The sequence below is a fragment of the Papaver somniferum genome, chromosome 1 (genome assembly GCF_003573695.1).
Source record: "Papaver somniferum cultivar HN1 chromosome 1, ASM357369v1, whole genome shotgun sequence".
Lineage (NCBI taxonomy): Eukaryota > Viridiplantae > Streptophyta > Magnoliopsida > Ranunculales > Papaveraceae > Papaver > Papaver somniferum.
Window position 1 is genome coordinate 143,226,579 of NC_039358.1, and position 11,985 is coordinate 143,238,563.

Here is an 11,985-nt window from a genome sequence, read left to right on the forward strand (position 1 = left end):
GTATTTGTCTTACTTCGGTAATCCTTCTCTTTTTCTTGTCGGATTTCTCGGTGTTATAATCTTACGGTATGTTCTTGTTACTTTGTATTCTCTTATTTTCGATCTTAAACTCATTATAACCTTGAAATCCCATTAATGAAAATGTTCCTTATTTATTAAAAAAAAAACTATATTTGATGCCAAATCCTAGAAATCCCAAACTATACTATGCTTAATTACCAGACTAAATATGGGTATAGTCTGGGATTTTAGTCGTGATTGGAGACGCTCTAAGGCTTCCAAAATCTATAGATAATCAACTCCCACAAATAAAACTTCCTTCACTAACATCAGAAACATTTTAGTGAAATATACAAAGATTTAGAGCAAAAAGTAATTGTAGTAACTTACAAACCCACGTAAACGCAATCACACAACATAAATAATGCCTCTTAGAATCTAATTTACAGAATGATACATATGTATTGTTCATCTTCGGACTTCTTCCTTCATTTCTAGCTGCTCTAGCAAAGAACTTATGAAATTCCAATAGTCTTTCCGAGCAACCATAGAACCAAGGACAAACTTATCCCAAAAATTGTGTGCAACAATGTCCTATCCAACATGAATCCGAACACCGTTATCCCTGCTCGATTGTTCTCGAAATAAGTCACTGCAAAATCGTGCATTAAATTAGTACTCCCTCCGTTACTTTTTAATAGGCCAATTTCTTTTTTTGAGAAAATTAAGAGAACTAATTATTGAAAGTGGTCCTCTAGACACTTGTCAATAAAAGAAGTGAAGTGAAATGGTCCCCATGACACTTGTCAGCCAAAGAAATAAGTGAAATGGTCCACATAACACTTCTCATCAAAAGAAGTTAAAAGAAAAGTGGTCCCAGAAATTAAATAAACATTTGACTTTCCCAATTAGAAAATTAGGCCTATTTTTTTGAAATATTTATTTATAAAAACTCGCCTACTAAAAAGTAACGGAGAGAGTATATCTGAGCAAAAGTAATGTAAAAAAATCAATTTAATGAAATTGTAAAGTTATGGATGTATCATACCTAAAGCTTGTCTTTTCTGGAAACAAATGGTATGCGTATAACTTGGAAGTATGATTTTTGTTTCGTGATCATCTCCATCTACGCTTTCTTCGTCCGATTCACCAGAACTACCGGCAAAAACAGTGGACACCCTTTGTTGTCCACATGTTGAGATCGGAGCCCTTGGTGTCTCACCATCGATACCTTCAAATGAATCTAAAGTTGCACAAATATGCCATTTGGCAGCCAAACTCGTTATGGATTGCGCCTTATGTGTGATTTTTGTGGCACTACGCAGCAGTATGAAAACCCCTGCCATTAATGTCATCGAACATAGCTGCACATGCATAAACAGAAGATCAATTTAGCAGGCCATAACCGATGCGTACATATGAATACATATACTGTGATATATATATGAACTACGAATGGAATAGTAATTGTCACTTACAGCAAGCTCTCCAGCCATGAAGATGTTAAGATTGGCGTTTGTTCGAGTAGTGCTGAGCAAAGCTGCAAATTGACTGGCAGTGACAAAGGCTAAGGCCAACATGATGAATCCACGGTACCGATGACTTATGACAGTCAGTTGCCTTCTAATCCTAAGATGTTCCTTCAAAACGGATTCTACCTCCGATTCCTCTTGAAAAACTTTAGTGAAGTCTTGCAGTCTCAGTATTTGGAGGTAACAGATCAAACGGTATAAGACACACACTAGGAAAAATATGGTTGTTCGATACAGCCATGAAAACAGTTCCAAAATGCACGCTGTTGCATCGCTTAGATAAACGTTGCCAAGGAATGGAATTTGACTCGCCCCTGAGCTGTACCACCATATCTTGTAAGAACACTCAGCAGCAAAGCATGGCAGAACAAAGCAAGCCAATAGCTTCATTGATCTCTGCAAGCCATATGATTAACAAATGATTCACATCACGAACTTGAACCAAACACTTTTAGAGAACACGACTACTTCCTAATTTGACCTTTTACAGTTTTGACGGCTAAAATTTAATGTTTTGCTACGCGTATATGCGAGAACACAAAACAGTCAATCTGAAACCGTGGAAAGTCAACCTTTTCCTCTCCATGCTGATATGCTGTACTGTTTTTAGCTGGAAAGAAAGAAAGCTATGGAAAACCTTTTTTTTTTTCTAGAAATTGCTCTGTTAATATTAACCTCAAATAATTAATAAAAATTCTAGAGCAAACTACCCGAAAATTAAAATAAATACATACTAAAAATTTGACATAAGCTAGTATTTTCAGAGAAATAGCGACATACCTGGAGTTGAAAATGGTAACCTTGGCGAACTCTTTCGCTTTCTCCACAAAGTTTATCGAGGAATAGAAATCTCCGAAGACCATATTTTCGATTAAATTTAGAAAGACAAATAAAAGAAAGAGCAGCAACAGCAGATAGAGATAATTGAACATTAGCATCATAAGGTCTATGATGAGTGGCATCACAATCTTTACAAGCTAAGAAAGAATGAGATAATATGGGAACAGCAATTCCTAACAAGAAAAATAATGACCATGATAAACCAGCTCTTAATGGATCAGATTGATCTACACACATCCATCTTAAACATGATCTAAAACTCTTTAGTTCGTCTCCTGCATTTGATGCTGATCTTGTAAATTTTATTTCTTTTTTATTTTCATTACTATGATTTATTAAAACTTGTCTCTCTTCGTCACCCATTTTTTGATATTTCTCTGTGTGATTTGATTTGATGAGAAACAGAGAGGGAGGAGAGATTTTTTTGAGAGACAACTAGTGGGGGAGGGGGAATTATGAGAAAAAGTGGGAACTTTAGTAACTGGTTATAAATAGTGGGAGGTGATTGTTTAAGAGTGAGATATTGACTAAAATAGCCTTTATGAGGTGGGTTTTTTCTGTTAATGTCAAGTAGAAAGCTGTGGACCTAATTGGGATTGACATTCCATGAGAAATTATTGATGATTAATCTGGTACGCCTTTCCAATTGAAATAACGAAACTGCTTATAATACGTAAAAACAAAGTGTCCAAGGCCGTATCGCGTGAGAGGGATGATAGGACCCATTTCTATCATTTCTTATCTCAATCTTGAGAATGTAGGGTTGGGACCGTTCGATTCCCTCATTGTGCAATTCTCTGGACCTTTTTCGGTCAACCTAGAATCACTCTTGAGATAAGAACAATCCATGTCTTCGGTGTTTGAATTGTGTAAGTATTTTCGGAATACTGACATGACTATACTATAGACAACATTGTTACCGAATACCAAATTATTAGGGATTAGGCTTAGTCCTATGGTTGTTCAAGATTCAAGATTCAACATGGTGTCACGTCACTTTGAATCATCATCCAGCCCCTACGGTGATTCAACATTCTTTGTAAAAGCGTTAAACGAAAAAATTATTTAGTGACCAACTATTAAGCGGCAGAGAATTTTTTTTTTATGAGACGTGGCGTTGAATGATTGGCCTTTGAGACGCCTTATCATTATTGTCGATTCGCACATTAGATATAATATTCTGAAAAGCAACTTATCATTAGGCACTAAAGCAATTTTTAGAGCGCTAAACCACTGATCGCTCCAGTGTTGATTCAAAATTGTGTTCAAGCAATTGCTTAAACGCTATGTTGAAACGTGGCTTTGGTCACGCTTTTATAACGGTTCAAATTAGGGCTGAACATGGTTTCAGTTTTCCACCGGAACCGGACCGAACCAGACCGATTAGGAAGAAACCGAACCAAACCATTTACTAATGGATTGGTTATGGTAAAAAATTTTGAAAACCGACATTACTGGTGCGGTTTTGGTTCGACCTGAAAACCGAACCAAAAACCAATGGAAAACCGATAAGTAATTAGGTACATGAAGTATCATACCAAGAAATACTTGAAGCACAATGTCAGGAACTAGTTGAGAGTCCTTTGCTCATTGTGGCACATGCAGTTATGAATATGAAATTTGGAGCATGCAGAACTTGGAGTTTATGTATTTTGAATCTGTAATGTTTATGTTTTGAAGTATGCTTATAAACTTGAGTTATAAACTACGATTGCGTGTTAATTATATTCTGCAGGTAGGTTAAAAAATTCAACTGTGTTATTTTTTTTAAAGATTTGAACTGTCAGTTTCAGAAAACTGACATACAGTCGGTTTTCCATTAACCCGATGGAACAAATTGAAACCGGCTAAAACCATTTAGAAATCGAACCAATGGTTAATGAATTGGTTTGGTTTAAATTTTTAGAAACCGATATATTGATTTCGGTTTTGGTTTGGATGGAAACCTAGCCGAAACCGACTATGAACAGCCCTAGTTCAAATATTAAATCTTGAACTTTGAAGATCCAAAGGACTAAGCCTAGTCCAAGTAAAAAGAAGCATCCTTCACCACTGGATTGCTACCTAGATAATTTGGTCCCCGTGTAACAGTCGTGTTTTTAAGGGGCAATTCGTCTCATATGAAAAAACACAGATTATCATCATTCACAAAATTGTAAACATGTACTCCATCCGTTCCTTTTTAATAAGCTGGTTTCTATAAATAAATGTTTCAAAAAAAATATGTTGGTTTCATAATTGGGAAATTCAAATGTTACTTTAATTTTTTGGAACCACTTTTCTCTTAATTTCTTTTGATGACAAGTGTCGTGGGATCATTTCACTTTAATTCTTTTGTTGACAAGTCTCATGGAGACAATTTCACTTCACTTCTTTTATTGACAAGTGTCATGAATACCACTTTCAATAATTAGTTCTTTTAATTTCATTAAATTTCTCTAAAAGCAAAACCACACATTAAAAAGGAACCAAGGGAGTATTATGTATGCGTCTTTACAACATTTGTGTACAAAGACATTTTCGCTTCACAATAGACCACAATACGTTGGTTGGCGTACCTAAGGAGTTAGTGTCCCGTAACACGTGTAACTAAAAGTTAGTCGTTGACAGAATGATGCTTCTGCACTTTTGTTTTAGTGCGGACTTTGGTCTTACGAGTATAACAGAAGACGCCAATGTTCAAGTTGGCAACTACGATTCATATGGAATATGTCATCACTCCTTTTTTCTTTTCTAGCTCAAGTGTTCATTAGAATTCTATACCCGATCAAGCAAAATGTGACAACCTGAACCAAATAAATTTTGTTTTGGTTAACATCCAGTCACGACGTGAATAGTTCTGATTCCGTTTCACCTTTTATATGCTCGGCGATTCCATTTTGTTTTATTAAAATTTTGATTAATACACGTATCATGTTACTGATAATTATTGGTATTAAATTAATAATTAAAGCTCAAAGTTAAAGTTGAAACACTAATTAAAAAACACATGATGGGTCATTATCAAGCGAACATCATAAGCAGCAACTTAGGATATCTTACAGAAAAAAAATGGTATAAAATGTGAGGAAACAAGGAACATATCAGTACACGCCACACAACGATATTGATAGCTGTAAGTGGGTCGACCTGTATTATTACGTGTATTTAAGAAAGCGGTGATTTTCTTAGATCCAATCAAGCCGCGCCAAATATTTATATAATATACATTTTCTTGATCGAGTTTCCTCCCGTAAACTATTCTATCATAATTTTGTCTATTTGCATCAGAAATATTATTGATTTTGAATAAGAGAATAGGAAACAAAACTCAAATGGTGACACATAAGAGTGAGAAAGTGAGGGAGGTCAAACATGTCTCTGATTCTTGCGGGTTTGTGCCTCTGTGGAAGGCAGTGATACGCTAACAAATAGTGGTTTTGGTGAAATTCTAATGGCAGGTAAAGTTTGTTGCTAACCTGTGAAGGGCATATCATTAACCTGGTTTTTGTGGTGACAAAATAAGTTTTCAAAACAAAACCATTCACGCAATCAACATCCCGAACAAATTTGTTGTGTTTGTACGTGCCATTTAGCTGAAAGCGAACTTTGACATCGTTAAGAACCGGCGATTGGGGGCTACTTGGAATAACTGGGCGAAAATGATAGATTCATCGTTGGAAAATCTCGCAGTAAATACCGTGGAACATGTGAGAGAGTTGTTGATCCTATTGTACAACTTTTGTTAAAGGGAGGAGCTTTTTGGACCGAGGGAGTGGAAATCTCATAATTGACTCATTGATTTAAGAGCGAGTTACATTTTTATATTTTCTGGACCAAATTATCTTTTAAAATCTACTTACTAGATATTTATATTGTTAATCTACTGAATCAGTAGTTTCTCTACGAACAGACAAAATCCTTAAAACCGCAAATTATTTTATGGTTATTAAACATGAAATCAAAAGAATTTTGGATACTTAGCTAGTGAAAGTATATCTCAGAAAAAGTTACGAAGATGGTGACCGGTGAATATAAAGATTTTGAAGGTTGGGAAGATGATATTCAATCCTTAACACTTCCTTCTCCATTCCGTGAATCTGTTTCATCGTTCCTACTATCATCGCTACTACTCCCACTAGCATTATCACTCTCTTCCATAGTATTTTTGTCTACCTCTTCCACTATCTCTTTATTACGTAGTCGGTCACCCCTTCGAATTGATGTTGATGACCTTTTCATCGGTATTTCGGGCAACCTAAAATAGCAGGGAATATAGTAAAGACATGGTATTAGTTACATCATAATCTCCATAAATAACCACCTATACTAGCAAGAAATCGCAACAAAATTTAGGGAAATTGATGAACTTCAAACATTATAGTGGAATTTAAAAGGGGGATTATTAATTCAATGTAAACTTTATATAATTACTTCTAATTAGATAACCTAAATCTCACCTGACCCTAATCGTTAAATAAAAATTTACATTCATCACAATCAATTAATCAAAGAATCATACTTAACGAATTTTCTTATGAATTTTGGATTTTGAAAAAAATAAATAAAAATAATTGATTTTGAGATTTAACTTATTTAGAGAGATCTTGTGAAGATGATGATATCGTTTTTTCATATCGTCCCATAATACCTTGATCATGTTAAATATGATTTGGTTAAGATTTTTCAGAAGATGTGAATCTTTTTTTCTAGGGCATTTTTTGTTCTTCACGGTTCTGAAGAGAATAAAAAGTAAGGACGAAAGATAGACTTTTGAAACATATTAAGGGTTTTGGGCGAGGACAATTTTGTCCGATTCATGGAAAAATATTATATGGATCGTATTAGGTGAGTCAATTCCGAGATTTCCATTCTCTTGATCCAAAAAGCTCCTCCCTATAACAAAAGTTCTATTGTATATGTATATTTCCCGATAAAAGAAGGATAGATCATGATAAAGGACGTAATAGTGTAGACTGGTTTTTTTTTGCATGGGACTTGGACCCGAGTCCATATTTTCTTTTCAGATTTAACCCGTGAGGGTTTCTATTAATATCCTATACTATCTTATTTTCTCTTTAGCCTGGTTACTCATTTTTATGCAGACTTATTAAAGTTATCGTTTAACTCTTTGAGAGCATTAATTAGTTGATCGAGTTATCTTTTCTTGTTTTAACCTCTTGGATTGTAGTTGTTGTTGGTTTGTTTACTGAAGTGGGTTCTCCGCATGGTTAATTGTTTCAATTGCTTCCGTTGTGCCATATCATGTAGTATTAAGAGCGGCCTTTTCTTGCGCTCTGAGATATTTACTAAGGGTTTGTGAGTTCGTGTTTGATGTCGTCCCATGGCAGAAGTGGGTAAGATTTTTGTTGTTCATCATTCTTTCTGATGGTGATCAAAGAAAAAAGTTATTTAGCATCCAAGGAATAGTCAATGGAAACTATGTCGTATTATTGTCGATAGTGGTAGTGAAGAAAATCTTGTAACTAAGAGTTTAGTAGTGTAGATGGTGGATTTTCGACAAAGGCTAAAATCGTAAACCCATAATTATACGAACTCCTGATCCAGCAATCATATGTGAGTATTGAGACACGGGTCTCTCATCGAATCCTATGACTGAGAATACTTTCTCTCAGAGTACATGCAGATATGTAGTCTCTCGGCTGGACAACGACATATCTCAAGAATACTGAACACTTCAATAATTATTTCTATATAGAATCATGAGATTGAAGGCTCCTGGACAGCTTGCTCTGCTAGTATAGAGCGATAACGTCTTCAGGATACAAACAACGAGTTTCCCTGACTATATAAAGGATATGAAGCTCCAGCAAGCCCATGTCAGAATAATTAATGCTCCTAGACAGCTTGCTCTGCTAGTATATAGCCATAAGTTAATTATTCCTAAATTCTTGGATTCATCCACTGAATATCCGAAAATATTCAAATATTTTCGCAGTATTTCGTTACTTCAATCTATGGTTCTTCTCAGCAGAATTCCATGGATTAGTAAAAATATTCAACGCACGGGCATCTGAGCTACCTCTGAGTAAGCCTCGGCTCAAAAGGTGCAAGTGTACTCAACGATGATACACTAACAATCACCGAAGAACGAGTATTTCAAAATACGACGAAACGATGAACCTATGCAAAATAGGAAAGAAAATAATAAATAATTAAAATATTGACCAAGGCGCCAAGGGATTGGGCTCATCGACCGGCCGACCGTGTCGTGGCCAATTCCATGCCAGTTTTATATTTTATCATATTTTTTTGTTATTTTCCTTGATCTTATGAAAATCATTTCATTTGAACAAATATCCTTCGTTTTGAAGAAACTCCTCAGTTTCATGGTGCTTCCTTCGCACGAAGGAAATAATATAAAATTGGAAAAAATATTGCGGGGCCGTGATTGTTGGCCAACTGGTCATGCCTTGATCCCGGCCGGCCCCACACCTCATCGTTCCTCATTATTTTATTATTATTTCCCTAATCTCATGAAAACTCCTTCATCTCATGGTATTTTCACAAATCCATGAAAAATAATATAAAATTAAGGAAACTCGTGGGACCAGGCCCCAGTCGGCCGACCATGCCTCAGCCGGTCCCACACGCCCCTTATTTTATTATTATTATTTTAAAGTTTCCTTCATCCCATGAAACTCCTTGATTTCATGGTATTTCTCTCAAATTAGAAAAATTCTTTCAAATCATGGAAAAATACACGGAAAATACATAAAAATTAGGGAAACTCGTGGGATCGGGCCCAAGCCATGCCCTAGCCAGTCCCACATGCCCTTATTTTTATTATTTTAATATTATTTGCTTCCTTGATCCCATGGAAACTCCTTCACTTCAAGGAAACTCCTTAATTTCAACAAATTCCTTTATTTCATGATATTTTCATAAATTCATGAAAAATAATATAAAATTAGGAAAAGCACCACGGGACCGTGGTCACTGGCCGACCGACCATGCCTTGGCCTCAGCGATCCCACGCTTCATCATTCCTTCATTTTATAATTATTTTCCTTCATCTCATGAAGTTTCCTCAGTTTCAGCAAAACCCTGATTTTTTCATATTTTCTCAAATGGTTGCTCAAACGCATGCCAGAAAATATCAAAATTCTCAGGATTGAGACAAGGACGTGTTGACGATGCGAGCATGTTACCTTGACCTACCAAGGTTGGCTCTTTGGCTCGTAATGAGCCAGTCCCCCATATTTTCATGATTTGACCTAATTTGCGCAATTGCACATATTAGGTCCAAAACTCTTCCAAATAATTTTGGAATTTCATGGAGTGATCGTCATTCAATCCCACGACCATCCAGGGCTGGTTTCATGACCCCTTGGTCAGTCTCTCACCTCTCCATAATTAATTAGGTTTTATCACCTAAGGATCGGACGAGCATTTTTCGAATAAATGATTAAACCAACATTTAATCATTCTTTCATCAACAAATCACCAACTCTTCAAGAGATATTGGTATTTTGCTCACGCGAGCATATGGATGCTACATAATCGACCCACGGTCTCATTTAGCCGGTCCTCCTTCATTCCATGGTTAATTCTCAAATAAACCATCAATTGGTCATCAATTGATCAAATTAGGGTTTCTGAGTCCAAGGATCATAATTCCTGACTAGAACACTAATAACTTTACGACGATATCATGATCAATATTCTTATTTATTATGATCGGTTCAACTACCAGTACACTAATTAATGTTTTATTTTTGTCACGCTACCAATAATTCATCAGACGAGCAACACTTGCTCAAATGAGCAATATTTACTCAAACCAAGGAGTATTGGTTCAACTATCAATATTCAACAATTCATCGAATGAGCAATACTTGCTCACCTCAACGTGAGAATTACACCTCTGTCTCAAGACACGTTCAATTCATGAGTTTTAGAACATTTTGCAAAATCATGTTCAACTCAACAAATACATGGACTCGTCGTCCCATGAAGTCAGCAACTGACTAAATACACGTCTGCCCTACAGACTCCACGTTCACGAGACATCAATCGTGTCACTTGGGGGGATATCAACTAGGGTTTTGGTCTGGCGGTCTACGGCACGTGTGTTCATACACACGATGGAATGTGAGCAAGTCGTGCAATCAGTTGAAGGAGTTAACAAAGTAGTAGATGGAAAATCGACCAAGTCTCCGCACGATGAGCAACTGGTTTCAAACATGATTTCCATTCTCCCATTCTTTGATTCCATCAACTGTCACACTTCATGGGATCATGGTGTCTACAATTCCAGCAATATAAATAAGTTTCCGAATCATGATTGAAGAACAACGAAGAATCTCATGTCTCACAGACAACACGAGATGAACACCTCATCAATTGAGCCATTACTCTCAATTGAGCAACTTCAATCATTCAGAAATTATCTTATTTAGAATTCACAACACACCTACAATCTTTTATTACCATTGATTCCACATATTTCTCAGCTTCCCTCCTACAGATTGACCCATCCTCTCTTGTGACCGAATTTACTCTGGAACGGCCATTGTCTTGGTTTAGGCCGGAGTACTACAGATTGATCTCTCGAATTCAAAGAACTCCCTTCTTGCAGTGCATCTGTGTGAGGTTGAACATTTCGCTCGGTTCAAGGAGTCTCCTCCGTACGGTCATCTCCTCAATTCCGTAAAAACCATCAAATATTTTTGCCCCATCCACAACTAGATTTGGAAGAAAAAGAGCACCCTAATCCATATAAGGTTGGATGGATCAGGAGGCGGAGAGATGTGGGTGACCAATAATGAAATTTCTGAAAGAGACATTTCATGACCAAAAGAAAGCACATATCAACTTATTTAGATGCAATCATAAAGCCGAAGCTAAAGATACAAGATAACCCCTATAATATTCCACTGCCGCACTCCCCACAAAGATTTGACAATTAAGCACAAGTTCAATTAAGAACTCTCCCCCATAATATGTCATTCCCGAAATAACACCAAGAGCGACCTTAATTTCGAAGCAAAGAAGGATTTCTTTGGACATAACAAATTACATACAAGTATGAATTTTGAATCCAAAATACTGAATTAAATTAATCATAAGAGAACTCATGATTAGTTTAATCGGAAATGCTCAACATAAGTGAACTTATGGAGACTTAAAAATACTCAATTAGATTAATCACAAGAGAACCCATAATTAATCTAATCGGAATACACAACCAAACTAATCACAAAAAGTAATCAATTTAATTGGTCATGCTCGACATAAGAAAACTTACGGAGCAACAACTAAATAACCAAACAAGGATGATTAATTTAGTTGATCATGCTCGACATAAAGTACCTCACGGAGCAACAACTAAGCCAAAACAATAACTCAGTCGAAAGAGCCCAACATAAGACACCTTATGGAACAACACAGTATATACATAAAAATTGTGGAACGGAGATCGACCTAATGCCGTGGAATAAGCAAGGGTTCATTCTATTTTCCATCACCATATGCACAATGACATACAATAAACATAATCCTTGTAAACAAAATATTTTAACCTATCTTCCATCAATAATTGATATAATATTCTTAACTTTTGTATTTGTCAAAAGTCCATTCATTCTTTTATCAATACATGCATATCGAC

The 11,985-nt window shown here is 36.0% G+C and overlaps 1 protein-coding gene across 1 annotated transcript; it reads right to left on the minus strand.

The window, feature by feature from the left end:
* Window positions 1–258: 258 nt before the first annotated feature.
* On the minus strand, window positions 259–2,830 carry LOC113303070. The gene is made up of 4 exons (XM_026552060.1): window positions 2,313–2,830; window positions 1,479–1,928; window positions 1,049–1,364; window positions 259–652 (listed from the first exon to the last, which is right to left on the minus strand). The coding sequence occupies exons 1-4, from the start codon at window positions 2,733–2,735 to the stop codon at window positions 516–518; spliced, it is 1,326 nt and encodes a 441-aa protein (XP_026407845.1). The 5' UTR covers window positions 2,736–2,830; the 3' UTR covers window positions 259–515.
* Window positions 2,831–11,985: the final 9,155 nt, after the last annotated feature.